The sequence below is a fragment of the Lichenostomus cassidix genome, chromosome 2 (genome assembly GCF_008360975.1).
Source record: "Lichenostomus cassidix isolate B80296 chromosome 2, HeHo_3.0, whole genome shotgun sequence".
Taxonomy (NCBI): Eukaryota; Metazoa; Chordata; class Aves; order Passeriformes; family Meliphagidae; genus Lichenostomus; species Lichenostomus cassidix.
In genome coordinates, this window is record NC_139482.1 from 46950430 (window position 1) to 46974725 (window position 24296).

The following is a 24296-nucleotide window of genomic DNA, read 5'->3' on the forward strand; positions in this document are numbered from 1 at the left end:
GGCGGGCTCCGCGCGGCCCGAGCGCTGTCGGGGGCGGGGCGCAGGCGCGCTGCACCCTGGGAGCTGTAGTACAGCGGCCGGTGTGCCAGGGTGCCACCCCGCCGACGCCAGCAGGGAACATCAGCCCGCTGTATCCCACCGGCACGGCTGGTCCCGGGTGTCAGCAGCATCGGCGGGGCTGTAGCGTCATCCTTTGCAGGAGTCTAGCGAGCATAATTCACGTAGAGAGTCCAGCATTGCAGTCCTCTGATAATTATCAGCTACCACCATCGCTGCAATTGGGAATAGTTGGTGGGATTGGGAATTATCTGCTGGAACTGTGGCAGGCAGAGGGAGGATTGCATGGGACAAGGGTGCTTAGCAGGATATGTGCCACCCTTGGAGATGGGTCTCCTGTTCCGGGGTGTCCCATGTGAAGAGAAGGGAGGAATTGCACCAGAGCAACGGTTTAGGACCACAACTGATGGTTATCATACATTGCTAAGTAGTAAATATAACTGAAAGTAGAAGACAGACTTTATATTACACCCTCCTGTCGCCTTACTTGTTGTGCAATCTGTCACTTTGCTTGAGAAACCTTTCACTCTAAAATACAATCTGTGCGTTTGAAAAATTGAACATCAAATAGGAACGAGTTATTCTATTTTAGCAATCACGGTTGTGTAACCCATTAATGTAGGCATGGTGTAGGAAGATTCTGTACTCTTCATGCGGACCCAAGGGCATTACTGAAATCAGATTACACATCAATACATTTTACTGTGTAAATAATGAATTTACTTTTTTTAAACGGTCAACACTTATTGGAGAGAGCAATTTAATTGAAAGTGACTTAGCAGCACAGAAGTGCTTAACACAGATTAGGTGAGTGTAGTGATCTCCCAGGGAGAGGAGAACTGGGAAGTTGTGTGCCACTTTAGATGAGTATCTTAAATATTTGCCACTTTCCCTCTCATCAATAAATCCACATCTGTAATGCGCTATACACAGAGATTCCCTCCATAGCACCATCCAATAAGATCTGGCTGTAACATCAGTTAGCAGTGGAGGAAATTCTACAGATCACAGCTTGTTGATGCCTCAGAGAACTCCTTTCTCTGTTCCACCTGGAAAAAATTTACTGAGCTTCATATCAGTCTTCACAGGCAATAATTAAAAAAACAAAAATAAGGGTTTAAAGCAAATATTTTAATTTCATTTTCTACTGCCTCACACACAGTCAAAAGCAGGTACTCTTAAGACCAGCTATGAAAAGACAGAGGTGTCATTTTTCTCAGTCAGCTAATGAGGACCCAGAGCTGAAACACGCTTCTGCCTAGCTGACAAATTTGATGTCCCTTTTAACTTAAATTCTTTGAAGAACCAAGAAGATATATACTCTGTCAACATGTCCAAGTTTAACCTAAAATACCCTCTAAACTATTTTGCTAACAATGTAGCATCTGGAACTTGCAGGCTTGTCTCCAAATCTCAAATTGCAGGAACTGAATAAACACTTCTAAATTTGGAGAGACAAAGCTGTCCCTAATGGGTTGGAGTTTGCTTGTGATACATGGCAATTACAGAAAAAAACCCCTGAAAAACCAGTGAATCGGTTCAACCACTGTAAATAATGAGCACAGCTGATGAAGAAATAATAGACAACTGCTAAAACATAAAGTCAATGTACAATTTTACCATAACTTCCCAATGGTTTTGCTGCATAGACCCTAAACTCTCCTTCTAGAGATGCTACTTTTTATATACTTGGAAGACTATAGCAATGAAATCAGTAAGTATCCAGCTATTTTTGTGTATTTTACACATCTACTCTCTCTCCTTGCTCCATCCTAGTGGATGCCTTCTCTCCATCTCTCTCATGTCCTTTCTCCTTCCCCCTGGTATCCATGAGTCTTTTACGCCCAAGTGGTTGGGCAGTCAGTCAGCCCTGAATCTCTGTCTCCATTTTATTTTTTTTTTCTTTTTCCTTTGCAGGATGGTGTGAAGGTTTTCTTAGGTCATGCTAGCTCCTGGCTCTAGCAAGAGGATGCCAAGAGCAATAGCAGAAGGCACAGAGGAGGGATGCTGAAAGGCCACCTGTCCCTGCTTTCTGCTTTGTCTCTGAGCAAGCTTTGTCACTTTTGTTGATTAAAAGTTTAACATGGACAGGTCAGTTGACAAAAACATTGCTAATGAAAAAAATGCTACACATACAAAAACATTTATATATATATAAACACTCACAAATATATAATATATATATAGTGTACCTCTAGCAGTTCTGACCTCAAAGACATCTTAGCTTGCAAGTCTGTCTGGAAGGACAGTGGGGGAAAAAGACAAGCTACTCAGTAATGAAAAAATTCCTGGAGGCTATCAGTGCAGCTGGCACTGATCACATTGTAGAGAGATGAGGGAATATGGGGACAAATTGTGATGTTTAGATGAGCCACATTGTGGAATACAGCTTAAATGACACAGTTCCACAGTCCAGATGGATCTATATCTGTTGTTAGGAGCCAGAATTAAGGGTGACATGCATCCTGTATTTCAGCTTTAACATAACATTACTTCCAGAGATAATTTCAGATTTACCTGATCATGCCTTCAGAGATAATTTCATATTCACTAAGTGAAAAATACTGCAATGTCTTGCATGCAGAGGAGTCTCTCTATAGGAATATTAGCATCAATAAGCTCTGCAATGTGTACAGTCTGGAAGAGCAGTGACACATTTTATTGATCTCTTTATCTGTCACAAGCTAACACTGCAAAGTTCCAACACATATATGCATATAAAAATGCATATATATAGATACATATATAAATACATATGTGTATATGTGAATTTTGATTATATATATATTTATATACATACACACACACACACTTGTTTTAACATCCGTTTTACTTGGTTCCTCCCTCATATTCACACCATCTTTCTACCACTTCTCTATGACAACAAAGAATCACTGATGTACTATGAAAGCTGAGAATGAGAGTCCTTAACTAACTCTGCATTATTTGGCACAGCTTCAGACCCTTCAGAGTGGCAAGGTCAGCCTTTGCTCCCTGCTTAATGACTCTTAGCTGGCTGAAGATCTCCTTACCAAACAATTTCATTGACCAAATGACTCTGACCGTCCTTCCAGACATATTTCTAGAAACTCCTTCAGAAATGTCTGACATTGCCTTCTGCTTCCAGCTGGGTCCTACACTCCTAGTACACAGCAAAGGCAGCACATGCTTGTGGGAGCTGCTTACTCATAGACTTATTCAATGGGGCTGCTATTTTAAGATGCATAGCTTGATACAGCTCCAGTATTCAAATTGATTTATCCACTGAATTTGTTCATGCTTTATGCTAAGGAGGCTCCAAACCATAAACTCAACACAACAAGGGCAAACAAAACACAGACAAACCTTGCAGTAAAATACAGAAAATGAAAGCAATGCAAGATCCTTGCAATGTGAACTTACAAATGCAGCTGACTGTTGTCTGCTATCGTACGAGGAAAAAAATCTGAGATGTCTATTGTACACTCAAAAATGCACCTATACCTACTAATGAAAAGAGGCTGCTTTCCTATGGCAGAGAAGTGGGTTATAAAAATATAGTAGTCACAGTAAAGCATGCACGTGCTTCAGTATGGACTGATGGACCAAGCCACCCCTCTTGACCTTTCCTCCTCTAACCGTCTGTCCACTTCTGCAGCAATGCTTTGTCACTAGAGGGGTTCTCCTGAGAAAGGCAGGATGTTGCCTTTGGCAGTGGCAGGTAGGAATGGCAGGCAGGACTGGCAGGCAGCCCAAGCACAAACACCAGCAGATGAATCACAGGTACCTTGCTGTGGCAACACAAATACCAGCTCAGGCAGCACAAGCAGCACAAGACAATCTGCCCCTGTGCTGGCTTTGGCTGGGCTATAGTTAATTTTCTTCAGAGTGGCTGGTGTGGGGCTGTATTTTGGATTGCGCTGAACACAGGGTTGATAAAAATATCGAGAGGTTTTGTTATTGCTGAGCAGGGCTTACATTGAGCCAAGGCCTTGCTTTTCCTACTGCCACACTGGCCTGGAAGCTCAGGGTGCCTGGGAAGTTGGAAGGAGACAAAGCTGGGACAGGTGACCCAAACTGACCAAAGGGAGACCCCAGACCACATGACATCATGGTCAGTATATAAAGCGGGGGAAGAAGGAGGAAGAGGGAGATGTTCGGAGTGATGATGTTTCCCTTCCCAAGTCCCTGTTACGTGTGATGGGACCTCCTGGGGATGGCTGAACACCTGCCTGCCCATGGGAAGCAGTGAATTAATCCCTTGGTTTGGTTTGCGTGTATGCACACCTTTTGCTTTCTCTATTAAGATGCCTTTATCTCAACCCACAAGTTTTTCTAGCTTTTACACTTCCCATTCTCTCCCTGATCCCACTGGTGGGGGAGTGAGTGAGCAGCTGCATGGGGCTTGGCTGCTGGCTGGGGTTAAACCACAGCCCTGCAAAAATGACAGTCTATTAAACATTTGTACTTTGTGCCTTTTGAAGTTGGTCAGCTCTTTTGTGGTGTTGGGATAATTTCAGTTGAAAAGCAAAGTTTTCCTAGTAGTGCATTGTAATTTTTGGCTGATCAGGTGAGCAGTTCACATATTTCTTAATGAACCAGAGGAAAGCACGATGTTCCTCTCTCGATTGCCATTCATTTCCTAATCATTTCCTCTTCCACTTTGTTTATTTGATCCCCTATTTTTTGCTAGTCCAACAACAGACCTATAAAATGAGAAGAGGCATGCAAAAACCATGCCTTAGCAGCTTTTTACAAGAAGCATCTTGTGCAGTAGTAAGTGTGAGTACATGGTGTTTTGGAGGCAGCTCTCACCTGCATGCTGGGGCCAGCACTCTCCTGCAGCTGGAGCTGGGGGCAGGGGACCCTCTGCAGCTGACATCAGTGGGCAATGACCCAGTAGCTGTGGAAAGAGTGATGATGTACTTTTTCATCAAAGCATTTCATTTCATGGGACATCCCAATCCTCACACTTAAGACAAGATCTGTAGAGCAGAAGGGACTTTTCCCAGCCTGGAGAAGGTGGTCTTCTGGTAAACCAGAAGGAGAAGCACTGACTCCGTGAGAACCCAAGATACAAACTCACTCTCTTTTTCCAGCTTCCAAGTACATGCCTGCCACTGCTACTCAGCTTTACTTCGCAGATTCCTACATAGTTTGTGAGGTTAAACAAGACTATAAAAACAGCTGAGGCTGTTTTATTTACTCCATGAGGAATAACACTTTCCAAGTGGTATCAGTGACAAATTCAGCCAATCGACATAGTTTTCAATAGTGCTGGGGATAAGCTTAAGCCAAACCAGAGGTATTTTCAGACTTTATTTGCGTCCACCTCCTGCCTGTTTTTGGAGATTCCCTGGGTATCCCTTTATCATGGTATTAATAGAGTCCTAGAGTTGGAGGTGCAGTATCTCTGAGATGGGGACAGTGCAGGGCAAACACCCTCTTACCTTCTTACAGATCTGCCAAGTTCAAAAGTGATTCTTGGATTAGATATGTAAGAAGAGAAGCTGCTCTTACCAGGCTCCTGGTAAACAGCTGTTAGGGAGCAGCAGCTCTCTTCGTGGCCCAAGATCTGCACCATCTCCTTGTGGGCTCTGGCTTGAAGCAGCCAAAAGCCCTGAAGATATAGAGAGACATGTTCAGAGTTCAAACAATTCTCATCACCACAATAAGAATGAAGGAAAAATTATTTAAAATAACCTCGTAGCCATTTCCATCCCCTTCTTTCATTCTTTATTGGAAGGTGAGGCAACCCTCCATTTGTATCACACCCAGGCATTCAGTGACACTCTATTTGTACTACAGACTTCTAATTTAAGTTTTACTCCATTGGTGCTTCTGTCCCTCTCATTAACAAAGAGCCATGGTCTTATTTTTATATTCCGTTAGTTAGTCTATTTTCTGTGTCACAGCACTTTGTTAAGCAAAAGCAGGTTTAAGTATTAAGGATATTTACTCATCTTTAACACATCCTCAGTGTAATTATATATGTAGTTGCTACTGAAGCTGAGATGACATAAGGGACCAGTGTCCCTCATGGGTATGTGTGTGGAAAACATAATTTCAGTTATGTTTATTTAAATTTCAGTAGAATTTGTGCCACTAAAAACATCTGTTTCTTATTTCAGATGTGCATTTTTTCCAAATGTTGAGATTTCCAAAGCAAGGCGCTGAGAAACCTAAAATCCTGTCCAAGCAGCACCCTCTAGTGTAAACATGCTACTTTTGCAGAAATGAATTCGTGATACTGTATGGTTGTTTTTTATTAAAGAACTGACATAGACAGTGAAAAAAACTGCCATGAACTCAGGGAAAACTCATTTCATATCCTTAGGTCTTTCCCTGTTTAGCAAAGCATATAGGCTACATTTAATTTGAAACACCTATTTTGATTTTTAAAACTTTCAGGTGATTTTGTAGGTAACATTCTTGGCCTTCCTTATAAATAATTTATTTTATACGTATCCTGTAATTTAATTTATTTATTTAAAATATGAGAATACAATGGCAAGAAGCCAGAAAATTATCACCTCTTAAGCTTGCAGCCTACTAGGTCTTTAAAAAGAAGCTAGAGCTGAAAGAACACTTTCTCTTTTTTTTAGTGAAAAATGGTTTCTTAATGAGAATCTCCTAATTTTCCCATGGTTCAGAGAATTATTTCAAGAATACAAAATGCAATACAATTTGGCTGGTGGAACTGCTGATGTGATTATGTGTTTACTCCATTTGCACTATGCTGCAGTTGCAAGCAAATCTCAGGTACTGAAAGTAACATCCTGGTCTAAATTAACATAAGAGCACTTAAGTTCTCTCTCACCCTTTGCTTCATTTCAGAATTTTTATGTCAGCAAATGGTACATCTGTACCATATGGATAAAGAAAGAAAAGTGGGTATTTTATCTTGAGACACAAAAAAGGAAGTCTAATTGTCCTTCTCCTGTGTAAATCAGCTAGGAGACCTAAATGAACAGTCCTGAGAAACCTTCTGTGATTTAGTGATAAAAACACAATATTATACTAAATGAACACAATAAATCTTTTGAGAGTGCATGACATGCAAATATTTCTTTACTCCCACAGCCTTGTAAAAAAGCAGAGTTCAACCACCCAGAGATCTTTTTCTGAAACTGAGTCCACTTGACAACTGTTTTTTGTTGTCAGTGAAATACGAGTTTTGTCTCATTCCTTGTTTCACTACTCCATTTGAATATATCTTCTTTCTTTTCCTCTGTTTCTTTGTTACCCTCCCTTGTTATTTGCCATTTTTCACTCATTTTGTTTTACTTCTTTCTCCCCATAATCACAGAATCATTAAGGTTGGAAAAAGACATATAAGATCATCGAGTCCAGCCATTAACATATAATGTTTTTGCTTTTCCCTCCAGCTTTAATCTCTGTGTGATTTTTCCTTTGATTGCTCCTCAAATGAGAGCTGTAATATTTTCCTCCAGCAAGCATCCACTTTAAGGATTTTTCCCCCAGCTACACTCGTCAAGGCAGAGTAATGAATGAATCAATTTGGTAATAGAAAACAAAGTCCCAGGTAGAAGTTACACTGTAGTCTATGGGGTCTCTCGTTTTCTTAGTGTGGGTGAGCTGGTTATGAATTTCCTATATGGACTGTTAGGAGAGAGACTTGTGCTCTGAGCATCGCTAATTTAAATCCATGTCACACATTGGGTTACTCACTCATGAAACCTATCTTGTTCCTGACATAAATATATTCCTTTACTGGATAATATCAGCCTAAATTGCCTCTGTGATTATCATAGGAGCTGACAAAAGCAGTATAATCACCTTTGGCTTGGCTTAGAGAACATATCCTAAATGCTGCCCATCAAAATGTTTTTGATTATGTAACATTTGTAATAAAAAATACAGATTAATCCAAACTGCTGTGTTTTGCTAGACTACAGATCAGCCCTTCTACTCATTGTTTGGAGGTGAAACTGCCTTTTTCCAGGCCAGCTCTCTGTCATGCTAGGATATTCAAGAGGATCTGAGGGCACAAGTTGCTTTTCATTTCAGAATCACTGAAAGGATATTATATTCTTACTGCACTTTTGTAGTGCAGGAATCCCTTATTACAGGGGTCCTGTTGGGGGGCCTGTGAAGAGGGGAATTGCTTACAGCCTGACTTCAACTTAGCTAAGACACAGAGAGTCAGACCTGCACCACACATCTTCCAGGATGCATTCGAGGCAGAAAAGAAGGCGGGCTAGGGGAAAAGGCTGTCCTCAAGAAGCCCTGCAAGGGCTGTCTCTTTGTCTCTTCTCCAAGTTAAACCCTTTGTCTGAAGTGACAGGGAGGAATAAATTGTAGTGGGACTATAGTATGAAATTATGAGGCACACCACTATGATGTGCTAGGCTATACATTTGCTTTCCTCTCTGTGGATTCCCATGCAATCATCATTCACGTAAGTGTGAAATGACTATCAGAATCATGACAGCTCTCCAGCTGATTAGTGGAAGAGTGGATTTTTTCTGGTAAAAAACACCTTTTGAAAGGAAATCTACACTACAAGGAATACTACACTACTGTATTCTAATGCACTGTATTACCATGCTACAGATTGAATCTAGTTGCAAGGCCAAGATAGGTGAGCACTGACTTTCATTTTGAGTTATTAAACAGTAAATAAAAGGAAATTACAAGATGGAAAGCAGTAATTTCCTCTAATTAACAGGATTTGTCTGTGCACCAAAGGAGGCATCTTGCTCATCTTTCCTTTGTAATCAGAATTGTGAACTCAGTTTCTCAGCAGAAAGAAAGTTTTAGGAAATATTCTTTGAGGATTACAGAATGGAGCTACACAGTGGACTACACTGGGATCAGCATTTTCAATGTCAATATTTTACATTTCTGATTGTATTGGTATTGTAAAGAAGCCAGAGATAAAAACACTTTGGCAAGTGTTCTCCTTATTAGTTAAAAACTCCTCCACTCTCATTAAAGTGCTACTGCAAACATCTGTAACCATCTGAAAAGAAAATACACCCCTGAAGACTGTCAATACACTTTAAAACTTTTTGAAGGAAAACTTGGGAATGTAAAAATGTTCTTCTTGCCACGTGACTGGCTCTGGTGCACTAGTTCTCAATTCCCACAAAAACTACAAGCCAGCAAAAACTGTTCCCCAAGTTCTTTGTATTCTGTTATTTATTGTTACAGAAGGAAATACTTTTCATTAGCTTATGCCTGGCAAGAAGAAATCTTAAACCAAATCACGTGAGATGATGAGACACTGAAGAGTGTGATTCATAATTTTTGAATGCAAAAGTCTGGCATAAAATATAAAGCCGTTGAACAGGCAGAGCTGGCTCATTGTTCTGCTGGTGCCACATGGCATTCCTTTCTTTCCCTCTCTTTTTCTTTATGCCTTCAGATTCTGAAAGATAATTGATTATTTTTCCCCATAATTTGCTGGAGAAATAGTTTTAATAATTTATTAAGAAAAATATAGCTCCAACCTAAAATTCCATTGCTAGAGGCTGTACCCCCACCACTATGCAGACAACCGACCTCATTTTTATAGTACAGTTCCTGAAAATTACTGACTTTCTTTGGCTCCTTAGAGTGATAAAAGGATAAGATGTATTTACTGTCCACCAGTTTCCTGGAAGACAGACACAATTCCTTGAGAAGATGAGAAACTAAGTATTCGATTTATTTCTAGCAGGACCTTGTTGAGTCTGGATCAAAGTTATGAAGAAATTATTGGCTTTGTAGACAGCAAAAGGAAAGGACATTTGTCACATATATGATGCATTGATGTTTTAAGCAGTTATACACTCAGGAATCTCCATTTAATTTTTCAGAGTACACTGTATAGAAATACATTTTACAAGAAATATATTGCACATAATAAGCATCATAATTTTCCTCTTTTTAAATAATAATAATTAGCATGTCAGTATTATGTACACATCATTGTGTATGCTAACAGTGCAGCCATCCCCATTCTGTTGGGCCTCAGGCTGAGCATTAAGTGCTACACTGTGTCAGTTGAAAGACACCAGCAATGGATGGAGCCACTTTTGGAAATGCACCAAGGACAGATGGAGCTGCACCGTGTAAATCTCACAGATCCACATGTAAAGCAGAGAGCATGTTCAGATTGCAATAATTCTGTAATATTTAAAGGGCTCAAATTGTGCACAATTTTTCTTCCTTTGGGATGGCAGGAGAAAGAAAGGACTTAATGGTAATTCTATCAATTTTCTACCAATGACTTTGAGCTCCATATTGTCTTCTGGTGTTGTCCTGCATTTATTCTCTACTGCTCCATTAAAGGAATGTTTCTGTTGTTTACCAGTGAAAGCTAAACCTAGTTTCTCTTGAAGGAAGTAAAGCCTGTTCTTTCTTGCCACTGAACAGGCTGGTTCATAGATTATGAATGAGTGACAAGTCCCATCTGGTAAGTCCCAATTTTCTGCCTGGTGTATGAGCAAGTCTTGATGCTGGACCTCAGGCTGCTCCAACCCATGTTTATCCAATAACAGTGCAGAGATGTTTTTTTGCCAGAGTGTTCGATCTTGAAGATTTCTTCAGAAAAGTATTACTTGATATTGTATTTTCAGATTCTGCTGCACACTGATGCCGTGTTATTTGTCAGTAGGACACAGGAAAGTTTTTTTAATGGGGAACAATTAGAGGAGTGTTGGCTTGTTCAGCAAGGCAAAGTAAAGGCTGGAAGAAGAAAAGGCTACTGCCAATTAATAATCGAAGAGGCAAGAAGTACACAGTAGTGAAGAAGGGCTTTCATGCAAGGTAATGAGCACTCTTTGCATACAAGCAAAAAGGTATAAAGGGATGCCAATAAGTATGGATAGACTGGAAATTTGACAAGGTTTATTCATTTGGGCAGTCAAGCCTATAGCAACATCCCAAGTGGAATGGCACAGATAAGAAAAACAAGCTGTATTTGTGATTGTGCTCAAAACACGTATGGGAAGGGCATTTGGGATGGTGCATGGAGGGCAAGGAATGGACCTCATGAACCTGTCGGTCTCTGCTAATTGAACATCTACTGAGAAAGGTCTGTCAGTGAAGTGGTGCAGGGACAGCTGTAGGAAGTGGTGGGTGAGGTTTCATGAGACCCACAGGCTGTAGCGTGAGGAGAAACTGAAGAGCCATGAGAAGCACCTGCAAGTTTGACACCTGCACTGGGGTAAGTATCCTCTCCATTTGCTGCATTACGCAAAAATCGTATTTTCCGCTGATGTTTCCATGTCAACGGCAGGTGAAAAAATAATCTTCCAATGAAAAAGGCTCAGGGCACACTCCTAGTGAGCAGCTGCAGCAAGATGTGTTGTCAACCAGGCACTATTGCTCTTCTTGCCTGTAAAGGAGGTAAAAGCCTCTTCTTTAGAAGGGCTGTCACTGAGAAGGAGCAGGAATGTGAGGACAAGAGGACAGTCTTTAAGCTGTGCCAGGGGAGGTTTAGGTTGAACATTAGGAGGAATTTCTTCACAGAAAGGGTGATTAAACACTGGAATGTGCTGCCCGGGGAGGCGGTGGAGTCACCGTCCCCAGATGTGTTTAAGGAAAGACTGGACGCGTCACTCAGTGCCACGGCCTGGTTGACAGGGTGCTGTTCGGTCACATATTGGACCCGACGATCTCGGAGCTCTTTTCCAAACGAATTCCGTGACAGGGCAGCCCTAGCTGGACGGACTCCTGGCACACAACACAAGGAAGCACACAGAGTCAGAGGCAGAGCCGGAGATACGGCCCAAGAAGCCCCTCCCGCTCCCAGTGCCGGGAATGCGGCGCGGCCCTCCCGGCGCTCCGCCAGGCCCTTCCGCTCCTCCGGGGAGGCGGGCACGCGCGGCCTCCTGCTGTCCGATTGGGCGGCGCTCCTGTCAATCAAAGTTACGTACGTGCGCCTTCCCCTCTTCCCGTCGTGCCTGGGCGGCGGGCGCTGAATTCAAATCCCGGCAGCGGTTGGGGCAGAGGGAGGGTGCGGACACTGCGCGGGCAGCGGCAGCGGCAGCGGCACAGCCATGGACCCGTTCACCGAGGTGAGGGCACGGCACGGCCTGGCCCGGCTCTCGTCAGCGCTGGAGGGGGCACAGCCGGGGAGGCGGCGAGTTGTCAGTGTCGGGGACCGCGGGGACACAGGGCGGGGAAGGGCCGGTCGGGTTCCGAAGGGAAGGGAAGGGGGCTGCTCCTTGCGCCGCTCTCGGGGCGGGTTAGTTGCTCCTGGCTGAGACCTGTCAGCCGCCCTCGTCCCAGCTCGCTGGGGGATTTGGGGGCTTGCAGTGACTCTCTTTGCCTGCAGTGGGGAGCCCCTCCCTGCCCCCGGCCGGCCTTGCTCCTGCCCGTGCCTCCGCTCCTGGGGCCGCCCGGGCTCTGTCAGGTCCTGCCGGAGAGGACAGAGCAGGGGTGACTTCGGGCAAGGGTTTGCGGAACAGAGCCCTTTCCCGAGCCGGGCGTTTGCCCTTCGTACGCGTCTGGCAGATAAGATTTTCAGCGGGGACGGAGGGGACCCTGGGAGCAGATGGGAGCGCAGTTGACACACTGTGCCTGCCATCCCTAAAGGTCAGCTCGTAAGTCTGCCCAAAGCGGAGACCATCTGATAAAAAATGCATCCTTCTGACCAGCTTGAATCTGCTTCAAGGTTGAAGGTTTCTTAAAGATGGTATGCTGTGCCCTGATTTCTTGTCAGACGTGTAAAGTTTTAAAGCTGTCTTGGCTGCTTTGAGAAATGTCATAGTAAAAAGGGCCTTCAATCCACAGCCTGCGTAGAAAAAATCTGAACTACTTTAAAAAAATTCAAATCAGATACACTGATGAAATACTCACTCCTCCCCTTGTAAACAATCTGTTTATCAAACTGACATGCTTTAAATAATTTGAGTGCCCAAAAAAGGTGACTGGACAGATCTGATTTTAAAAAAATGAACATAAGGTGATGATTTGAACAGATTTACTAAATGTGTTATGCCAAGGCAGATCGACCCTACTCCCATGTAATGTCTTGCAAGGTGTAAACATCTAAAACCTCCTTCCTTAATTGGTAGTGAGTACATGATCCAGCTTGTCTTGAATAAACTTCAAGTCCAGGCTACTGAATCAAGTTTAAAACAGTTTTGAATGCTGGGAGATATTCCAACCTCTACACGCCCTTCTTGTACATAGCTGACTTTGAAAAGCTATGACCAACTGTGAGGCCACTCCCCAGAGTAAACTTCATTCAAGTGTAAGCCAGTATTGCAGAGTGCCTAAAAACTCACCTTATCAAGAATATTTCTGCTGTGGAGGACATCCCACTGTTGTGTAAAGTTCTGACCAATATTAGTGTCCTAGTATTGAAGTTTAGTAACTTCCCCTAAAGTTCTGTGAAAAGAAAGTATTTTACCTCCTATTTTTAAGTGTTTATGTTCTGTAATTTGTGTTGCTTTTTTTTTTCTTTTAATATAACTGTACCTTAGTTGAACTGTTTTCAGATCATTTTTATCTACAAATTACCATGCTCTGTTACTTGCAGGGACCTGGCAACGCATTGTCAATGTTGATTATACAAAGCGGTGTAATTTGTGCCTTAATTGGCTGAAGCATACTGTTAATTCAGTGTATGCTGATTGCTTTGCAATAGCAAATTTTTTGTGTCTCAATGAATTTAAACTCAAATTTCCAGTAAGTTCAGTGGAATGCTTTCAAGTCAGTTCTGAAATAATGTTTTTTTCAGTTAATCTTGCAAGAAAAAGCTAGTTACCTTCTGAATCTCAACCACATTAATACAGATTGTGCAGAGGAGATAGTGCAGTGGGTACTTTTTGAGGATCACAATGAACATACTGTTTGTGACTTTGTTTATAACTGATTTTGTAACTCAACTGTTTTGCACAAAAGGGTTTGTTTGTTACTACAGAATGTTAGAAATTTTGTACTTTGAAGTAGTTTTTACCATTCATAGAGGCAAGTATGGTTTCCTAGCATGGAGGATGAGCAAAGAGAAATAAGCGATGCAGCTGTTTGGGGAATATTTGCAAATGTGAGGTTTGAAGCTAGTTGTTCCTTCAAATGCTCCCTTTGCTCTATTCTGCTAGTAAAGGAGGGTAGTTGGAACAAATTCTTGTAATCATATATATGTAATCATCCATTAACATTTGAAGTGGGAAGACTTTTTCTGATTTTTTTTAGAAGGTGCATTTGTAACACAGTGATACTGAGTGAGTTAATAGTCCTCAGATTCCTTGATGTAATAAAACAGGTAATGCTCTCAGGCACATGGTGTGATTCTTGGGGCTGTTCTGTGAAAGGCCAGGAGCTGGACTTCTAGTGGGTCTCTTCCAACTCAGGATATTGTAGGATTTAAACTTCTATGATACTCTGAAACTTTGTCATCAGAACGGTTGGAGAGTGTACTTGTAGAAAATACCCTGTTGATGAACTTGGAAAGTAAGCCTGAGGTTGTGTAGTGTGGCTTACTCATGGTGTGTAACAGCACCGTTGGAATTATGGCAGTTGCATGGAAAATTTGAGATGCAGGAAGCCAATAGGAGCTGGAGCTGAACAACAGAGGCGTGCATTCTTGGGAAGTGACATTTCATTTGTTACAACTGAAACTCTATTTTGCTCAGCTAACAAAACAGAAAGGAATGTGCCTCTAATTGAATAGAACTGTAGGAATACTCTTGTGTAAGACATATTCAACTTTTGCAAGAACTGTTAATTTAAATTGCCTTTAGGATTTTTTTCATGAGGGTCATAAGTGCGCTTTGTAGCTCTGCATTTTGGAAATAAGGAAAGTTGACTTGTGGACACAACTAGCATGGAACCTGCATTGAAGGCACTCATGGCATTTCATGCATTTTGGTTTTGGGTTTTTTTCCTCCAAATTCCTCCTTTTCTGTGAAAGTTAGCAAAGCTGAGATTTGCTTTCACAAAAAAACTGTTGAGATTGACATTGTATTTGTCCTGTGTTGCCCTACAATGGAACGTTGTTTAAGACTTCAGCCTTAGACAGTTAAAAATGTGAAATGTGTATTTAATTGCTGTGCAACAGGACAGATAATGGCTGGCACAGTTCTCACAATAATTTATGTGCCACCAAACAAGTGCAGTTTATATGCCTCCCTTTAAAGGCCACCAGCTCAATCACACAATTTCTTGTCTCAAAGAACCTTAAAACGTAGATCAAAAGAGTAATTAAGTATCCTTTAGATGTGATCAAACTGAGTGATAATTACTCACAAATGCTATACTTAAAACAAACAAACCACTACCTATTTTAAACTTGAATACTATAAGGAATTAGTTTATACTAGTGTGGAACATTTAGTAAAACAGCTATTTTTTATGGAATATAATCAGGGTACTCACATCTCCCATGGGTAGGGAATGAAAAAGAATGTTGTTACGTAGCTTAATTGGTATCTCTTTATATGTTCTCTGTACTGAGCTATCTTAATAAACAGGCTATTTATCGTAATATAGCTAGTTATATCATCAGCCTATTCTTAAAATTTAAGCTTGAGGCAAAGGAATTCCCCTTTTGATTTAGAAAGTGTAATAGCAAATGTTTTTAAAATATTGACAGCCACACTTTAATTTGTCGAAGTTTTTTATGACCTCTTCACAATCACTTCAATGTTTATTTTGTTTAGAGGGTTAGTGGCAGTCAGGTGACTTGACCAGATGCTTTAGCAATGTGTCAGAAAACCTGACTAGCAAGACCTGACAGATCAAGACTGTCACGTGGTGATTCAGTATTAAAAAAAAGTTAAACATTTCTGACTGCTTCAGGCTCTCTATGCCTCTCTAATTTTGCCATTGCTTGTATCTCTTTAGACTGATTTTCTTTCAGAGCCAAGCTAATTGGAGACAATAGTTGGTTTAATGACTGAATTTTGGAACCTGCTGGCTAGTTCCCAGTGTTGTGTATCTTAGTATATACACTATGCAGAATTCCCACATCTTTTACTCTGAGCTGTTACTAGTTAACACATTGCAATATCTGGTAACTAGTGACTTATTGACTACTCAGAAACTCCTGGAAAGAACCCGTGCCAGGCGAGAGAACCTGCAGAGGAAAATGGCAGAGCGGCCCAAGATGGGGGCAAGACCCACACTGCAGACCAAGAGGGCCAGAGAGCCTTTGGCAGAAACTGGTAACCAGGCACCTCCTCCTGGTGAAGAAGGTATTTTGCAACATGTTTAATAAAGATTGTCTCGATGCAAGTCCCATATTTTTTTCTGAAGGGAAAGTAAAAACACTGAGCGTTTATTTTAAACTAACCAGCAATGGATGCAGTGACCTGGACACAAGGACTAGCTCATTTTTAGCTTGAACTGAGAGCAGATGTGCCAAGTGATTAGTTAGCTATTTAGAAATAATTGCATAATGCAAAAGAGAGTGCCTTGTGCTTGGTAGATTTGGGAAGGGCATTTTTTTGGGAAGTACATTGAGGTATTCACAAGTTATAACTTTATTTGCACTGCCATTTTTTTTGTCAGAAAATATTTTAGATTGTTTGAATACTAATTTGCTTGAATACTCTGACCTATCCAGTAAAACCAGATACAAAGCCATCACCATCAAAGAGGCTCTGCCCCAATGATGTAGAGACTCAAGCTTCTAGTTTGGAGAATGTACAGCCAGTTCCTTCAAGTTCCACAAGCCATGATTCTCCTCAGATGACTTCGGAACTGCACGAAACTGCTTCTAACAGAGCTTCATTGATTCAGCCTCTTGAGAAAGTAAAACCAAACACCAAATCAGAAACTCCTGCAGCCCTTTCAGTCAAAACACGTATGCAGAAATTGGCAGAACAGCGGCGCTGCTGGGATAGTGAGGGTATGTTTCACTTGCTAAGCACTGTTGGTGTCTCTGTGTTTGCATTGATAATTATGATGGTTAGAAGATAATTGTGTGTGAAGGTTGATGTTTTCATAAAGAATTCTAAGACAACACTAGGGCAGGCCTAAAATATTGAAGCTGTTGTCTACAGCTTTATTTTAAACCTTTTTCTCTACTATTCTGATGCCTTGCTCCTCACAGCACTGACTTAAAATCAGTAAACTGCTTGATTAAAAAATGTTCAATTTGCTTAGTCTCAATGCTTCCGGGGGTAGTAGTTTGATTCTGCTGATGGCAGGAACATTTAATTGTTGATATTCTCAGTATCTAGTACAATGCAAAAGATGCAAATATATCTCAATATATTTATTAGTAAAATAAATGTGTTTTCTTTTTTTCCAGATCCCTCTGAATGTGTTCCTCTGTCTCCTCTCCAGTCAAAAGATTTGTCTGTTTCTCCACCTAAGCAGACATCTAATGCCCTGGCAAGTGAAACCCCTATTGGGAGAAGAGGCCGTTTAGCTAACCTTGCTGCTACAATTGGTTCCTGGGAAGATGACCTAAGTCATCCATCTGCAAAGCAAAACAATGCACAAGAACAGCCTGGCACTACTTGTTTATCCAAATTGTCCACTACAAGTGGAGCATCTGCTAGAATCAATAGTAGCAGTGTAAAGCAGGAAGCTGCATCCTGTTCTCAAAGGCTTGTTGAGGCTTCTATTAATAAACCAGCAAACTCAAAGAGAGCGGTGAGTGTCTGATTTAATTGCTGATTAAAAATTGATTTCAGTATTGTATTGGGGCAGACGAATGTTAGCACATAACTGTTTAATCTATATTTAAAGATTTGATGTGAACTATCATAGTCTATTTACAGCTTCTGCTTTATTGCAAACCCACATGCCCTTTTTTTTAATAGCAGACCTGAAACAGCTTAGAATTTCTTCTATTGAGACTTAAAGATGAGAGTATTTGTGTTTTGTCTAAGTTGATGTCAATGTACTTCATTGCTGCTCTTGACCATCAGAAGGGGTCTTGTTACAGAGATACTGGGTTTCACTCTGTACCTTCATGTAGTTGATTGACTGACACTGTAAAAATTATTGCTGTACAAAGAGTCAATCAGAATGATGAAGTTAGTAGTACCAGACACCTGTTGGTCAATTTATGCCATTTCTGCAATGACAGTAACTGCCATGTGCATTCTGTTTAGTAAAATGTGGGGAAATACCTGAAATAGCTGGCAAGAGTACCTGGAATCAAATGCTGAAACAATTTGAAATACTGGATTAAAAAAAAAATCTATTAAAAGCTTAACACTTGTTCTTGGCTTTTTCTTTTGTTGAAGGAATAGGTGTATTAGGTGATAGTATGCTATGCAGAGTGCTTTCATTCTTTTTCCTCTTAAGAGAATAAGAATGTAAGGCTCATCTATTTTTTTTTTCCTTTTTACCTGGTAAAGGATCCAAACAATTTTTTAGCACAATCCTCAAGAGTCACTGTTCCCTGTTCTAAAGAATCTGAAGTACGAAAACTGCCAACAGAGAATCCCTGCAGTCCTCGGAAAACTGAAGAGCGTACACAAACAGCAAAGTCTGCTTTGCCTCAACCAGTTCAGTCCAAAGCAGAGCCAGTCAAAGGAACACATGTGCAACTTGAACCTAAGGGTAAACCCACAACACCAGGTAGGCTGTTTTTCAGCTTCAGTAAATATTTGTTCAAATTAGGCCTATGTCTTATGTGTCGAAAACTACATGTTAGTTAAGAATTTAAGGTACCATACCAGATAATACCTGTGTCCTGCTGTAGCTTGAGTAAATCCTGACGAGTGCTGTGATAAATATTGTAAATTTTACAGTTTCCATATTTTGCAGGGAATATTTTCTTGCTCATGGTGTTGGTAACTCTTATGAGCAAAAACAACTAACATGTTGAGTTCATTCAAAGTTTATTTCAAATTGTTGCATACTATATGTGTCCATTTGATATAATGTTAAGAGCTTTCATATTTAGAAGATATCAAAGCCTGGTGCCACAGAGGTGCTCTAACTTTGCAGTGTCTTTATTTTCAGTAATGGCATTGATGTCAAAGCAAGTCAACATTCCCAGTTTTAAATTCAACTGCTTATTTTGTCAGAAAGCTGGCCTTACAGCTTGAACTCTTTGAAATGATGGCGAGAAAAGCAACTTTTAGATATGCTGACAGTAAAAGACAAGCTCAATCAAGTAGGGTGGATGCCAAAAAACATATTATCCTCATGTACTAGAATGCTTATTTTCATGAAAGATACAAGTGGGGCTGGTTGTAGAGGAAATTTGGAAAAGGCAAACCAGTTTAAATAACGGGTGTATTACATGTGGAGTTTAGTAAGAGAGACATCTGCTTGTTCTGATTTACTGCTTTATTAACTTCAGCGTTCTGTTATGATTTGCACTTCAGGTTCAGTTCGTATAAAGTATAATGGAGTAAGAGTTGTAAAGGAGACAGCTTAATTGCTTCACTGAGAATCTTCATCAGGATACAAAATTGCAGTGGTTTATTTTTTGAGTGCTTCTTTCAAGGCAAAACAATTGTTTTTGTAGGGGGATCAGGAATTAAGCCCTTCCTGGAACGCTTTGGAGAGCGCTGTCAAGACCGTAGCGCACGCAGCCCTGCTACGAATACTCCAGGGTGCAGAACACCCATTGTTACCCCAAATACAAGGACAATCCAGGAGAGGCTTCTCAAACAAAATGAAAATTCCTCTACTGCCAGTTTAGCGCTTCAGCTTAAACAGGTATGACTTGTTACATTCACAGCTAGCTTATAAGCTTGGGGAAGGTTATTACTGTTCTGCACCTGCCTGAGGAGTCTGAAATGTTGTGACATCTTAAAGCTGTCAGCTCTTCCCCCATTCCCCTTCATTTGCTTAGGAGCGTGAACGAGAACTTGCATGCCTTCGTGGCCGATTTGATAGGGGCAATCTGTGGAGTGCGGAGAAAAGTGACAGCTCCAAGAGGAAGCTTCCAGAAGCTAAAATGGTAACGTGTTACCTCCATCAATCAAAATACAATTGTCTGAATTGCTTTAGCATGTTCTGAATATAGGAATAGATGTAGAAATGTATATAAGAGATAAAAACCTATGCTTTGGGAGTGCGTGGGCTGCACAAGACCACTTGTCAAGTGATTTGTTGATGATTATTAAGAAATTATTAACTTTTTTTTACCTCCTGTAGAATCAGCTAAGACAAATGATACTGCTTTGAGCCAATTGATTTATTTACTTTTTGATGATGTTAAGCGTGGGGGTTTTTATGTTCTATAATTGCAAAAGCAAAAGAGCTCCTCATGCAAGCATTTAATATTAACTACTTCAGCTAAATGTCTTACATAAATAAATAGGGTATTGGATAGGCAGCTTCTTCTTCCTAGCAGGTGTTAAAATGTGTTTCTTTCTGGTAGTTTTTTTTAGTCACTTTGAATATTATCTCCTGAATGTATTATGTTTTTATTCTTGCCAGGAAGATCAATCTCAGGCTAGTCCAAAACGTCCTCCTAGCTCAGATGCCTCTACTCTTGCGTCAACAGAAGACACACCAGCAGGTGACAGGCCAGCAACCTCTCCCAGCGTGGAGTCTTCGGGTGAGAACTGTCACAGTTTGCTTGTGACCAGTGTTGGACAGGAGCACTGTGCTTGACATTCATGAGTAGAGAAAGAGGCCAGTAGCGCTGACACGTGGAACTGGACCTCTCACTTGGTTACCAATTATCTTATCTAAATCTTCTTGTATGATAGTAGTACTCTGCACTCTTATACCACTTGGAATGATGGCAAGGCAAGACTGTCTTTTTGTTTTCCAATTTGTATACCTGTGTTTCAAACTTAAATGGAGGTTAAGTTCGGGAAGTGAATGAGAGTTGTCAGTTACAGATTTAGTCTATCCTGTACCCAAGTATCCAAATTTCCACAAGAATCTCATGGGAGGGAACTCTTCCCTTTATTATATTAATTCAATATCCCTTTATTATATTAATTCTGTCCAGTAGGACATGTGAAAATAATGTTGAGGTGCTCATGAAATCCTTTCTGGTCCTTATTGAGTGCAAGAACCCTCAGCTCTCTATGAAGAAAGTGTGAACTTAGTTAACACCCCTGATAGACTTTACAAGCAAACATGCTGTCAAATGTGTTTCTAGCAAGACTGGGTCTGGGTGCAGTGGTTTCTGTGTATTGGGTTTTTTTTATTTGTCTTTTTAAAGTTTTCCCTTTTTGCTCTTAAGTGGCTGCACTCTGCTATGGTTTAAGCATTGTTTGTTGTGGTATCAGTTTTCTGATTAGAAGACAGAAGTCCAGATGTACAGGTGGTGGAGGGTATATGTGCTAATGCATTTTTTTGACAGGTGGCTAATTGAAATATTTACTCTAGCAGTGTCTTTGTTAGTAAATCTTCTAAAATTCTATAACTATAATAAAATTCAAAGGCTAGACATAATAGTCCTCTTTTTTATAAACCCCTTAGATGCTTCTAAATGTGAAGAGACTGATAAACCCAGTCCTCTGAAGATTGCTGAGTCAAAGAGCCCTGTAAAAGTGATGTCTGTCTCAAAACTTGAACAACTTGCTGAGAAACCAAAAGGTTTGTATTGAGTAGATATCTATTAATGCACTTTGCTCTCTTGCCACTTGTCTAGAACAGTGTTAGTATCCTTGAAGTCTGAACAATGAATTCACCATCCATATGCTGATCCCAGTATGGTTTGTAAGGAGGTTTATTTATATAAAACAAATTATGAAACTTCATTTATCACTACCCTTCTCTCTTGGCATTCAAGTCTTCCAAGAATATTAAAAAGCTGATAATAAAAGCTCATTGGGAAAGGACAGAAATGACTGCTCCACTGTTGGACTTGCAGTTAAGTTTCAGATGTATTTGAACTAAAAGGTTGAAATTTGTCTAAGAGGTGCCTCTTTTCATTTCTTTTCTGCATTGATTATGCAGTATATGTAAAGACAGTATATTAAAATAACCATGGAAGTGTACTTTTAGGTTCTACGTGCCTCACTATAAGTGCTTTTTAATCAAGCTTGCTTGAAAAGCAAAGAGAGTTCATTTCTGTTTGTTTAATGAGTCTTGATGCTAATAATATATTTAAAAATGTCACCCTTCAGATGAAGTATACGAAGGCAAAATGCATGTGAATGATGAGATGAATAGCTCAAAAGTGATAAATGAGATTTTTGAAATTCTTCAAGAGGATGGTCCAGATATAGAAAAGCTGAAGAAGGAAATGAGCATGAGCCTGGAAGGTGAAAGTGATGAAGATGAGCAGGAAGAGTCACTGAATATTTCATCGATGTCTCTGTTAACCCCTCTAGTGGAATCTGTTGGTTCAGAGGTGAGAATTCTTGGGAGGGTAGGGAAGGGCTTGTTTATCATACAGAGATGTACAATTTGTGTGTGAGCTGTGATATTTTGTAGTGTTAGGATATCTGGGCAAATAAAGATGTTACAAATTGTATTTTGCTAATGAAAGCATAATGAGGCAAAGTTATTTTTCTCTGGAAGTAGTTAGCATATTGGATGCTCTGCTAAACAAGTGGTCTGTTAAATCAAACCTGTAATTAGTACTGGACTTGCAGTGGTATACATGCATTCAATGGAGTGACTGCTGATGAAAAATCTGAAGAGATGTAACTATGTAACTGTACTGATTTGGAAACTAAAGGTGGCATCTCACTGAGTTCAATAATCTGTTAGTGTCTTTTAGGTGAATAAATAAACATGCTCTATGTCCATATTTGTAAAATATCATCTGTTAAATAGTTTTAAGCAAATTTACTGTTTATATGCAAAACAAGTAAAAGAGAAAGAAAACATATAATTATGATGTGAACAGACTATATTATAATGTTTTCTTTTCCTCAGGCCTTCGGTTCTCCTTCTAAGTCAACTGGGGAAGGTAGCAGTATCAGTGATGTAAGTCTGAAGTCTGAGAAGTTCCAGAGGACTAGAGTTCCCAGGGCAGAATCTGGAGACAGTATTGGTTCTACGTCGGAAGATCGCAACCTTCCTTACAGGTAATAAACAGAAACCCCCACCCTTGATTAAATGTACAAGACTGGCTTTTTAAACTCTTCTAATGATGCATACTGCTCAAATTACAAATGAAGCTCAAACTTCAAATTAAGCCTTTTTTGAAAGATCTCAGCCTTTATCCGAGATGGTGTAGTCTTTTATGTTGCATAAACTTACAATCAGCTGATAGAATGCTTTCTTTAAAGCCATTTAGTCAAGTTGGAAAGCATCAATATATAATACATATCTATGTATATAGTAAAAAAAAAAAGCTTGGCACACCTGTGAAACATTTTGTGGGATTTCCTTTTTTAAAAGTGTCGATGCGTACAGATCCCAAAGATTTAAGGAAACGGAACGTCCTTCAATAAAACAAATCATTGTTCGCAAAGAAGATGTTGCTTCCAAACTAGAAATGAAAAAAAATGGCCCATCTGATCAAGTCAATATCAAAAAGAAAATGCAGGTATCTAATATGTTTCTTAAAATCTTTTTTCTAATCTACTGTTCCAAATTTAATTGCCTAAGCGAATGTCCAGGACATTAAAATACTGCCTAGAACTGCAAAATTAGGTTGTTTAGCATAAATGTCTAAAGGTAGGGAATGATAATGCATAATTTGAACAGCTAATGCTTCTCTTAAAAGGATCGTGTTATAGATTAAGTCTGGAGAGAACAAGCCATTATTTTGAGAAGGAGACAGAGAATCTGTATCTTATCACTGCCTTTGAATAAGGCAGAGTTTATAACTACATACTTTCAGTAGGTAATGTCCTGATCTTTACTAATGCTTTGTTCACCTATATGGATAAATTTCTGGTTAGCAGCCCCTTCCCCTGCTGAAGAGAAGACCTGACTAGATATGGAACATATGATATTGTAGTCTTTCCCGCCCCCCAAGATCAAAACCAGTTGTGGTGCAATGTTCTTTTGCCAAAGTAAGGGTAAACTGCAAGAAAGGTTTTTTTGTAGTTTGCTATCTAAAGGATCTGATTTTCGTCTGAAGCATTGCACCACAAAAATGCTCATCTTGAGACATTTCCTTGTTTGAGCACAACACTAAATCTCTCCTCTTGTTAATTATTTTTACTACTGGCTTATTCTAGGAACTGAACAATGAGATCAACATGCAACAGACAGTGATTTATCAAGCCAGTCAAGCTCTGAACTGCTGTTTTGATGAGGAACATGGAAAAGGGTCACAAGAGGAAGCAGAAGCAGAGAGACTACTTCTCTTTGCAAGTAGGTTTTTATACTCAAGTTCAATTCTTTGTAACGAACACTTTAACAGAGTTCATAATTTCATCCCCACTTATTTATTGTGTTACATTGTGGCCACTGACTGATAGCTCTTCACCTGAAAAACAGAAGAGGATAGTATTTGCTCT

At 40.3% G+C, this 24296-nt stretch overlaps 1 protein-coding gene across 3 annotated transcripts in view; it reads left to right on the forward strand.

Annotated features, from left to right (window-relative positions):
- Positions 1 to 11918: 11918 nt before the first annotated feature.
- Positions 11919 to 24296, forward strand: part of ANLN (anillin, actin binding protein) — a 28826-nt gene continuing 16448 nt past the window's right edge. For 2 of the 3 annotated variants that reach the window (XM_085051412.1, XM_085051413.1), the window contains exons 1-13: positions 11919 to 12065; positions 16037 to 16190; positions 16562 to 16846; positions 17252 to 17598; positions 18312 to 18534; positions 19433 to 19626; positions 19763 to 19870; positions 20353 to 20473; positions 21352 to 21468; positions 22002 to 22228; positions 22759 to 22910; positions 23227 to 23374; positions 24015 to 24150. In XM_085051412.1, the coding sequence (XP_084907538.1) occupies positions 12048 to 12065; positions 16037 to 16190; positions 16562 to 16846; positions 17252 to 17598; positions 18312 to 18534; positions 19433 to 19626; positions 19763 to 19870; positions 20353 to 20473; positions 21352 to 21468; positions 22002 to 22228; positions 22759 to 22910; positions 23227 to 23374; positions 24015 to 24150 (2230 nt within the window). In that variant the 5' untranslated portion in view covers positions 11919 to 12047. The remainder of the gene's footprint in view (positions 12066 to 16036; positions 16191 to 16561; positions 16847 to 17251; positions 17599 to 18311; positions 18535 to 19432; positions 19627 to 19762; positions 19871 to 20352; positions 20474 to 21351; positions 21469 to 22001; positions 22229 to 22758; positions 22911 to 23226; positions 23375 to 24014; positions 24151 to 24296) is intronic. The other variant, XM_085051414.1, reaches the window with a different exon arrangement.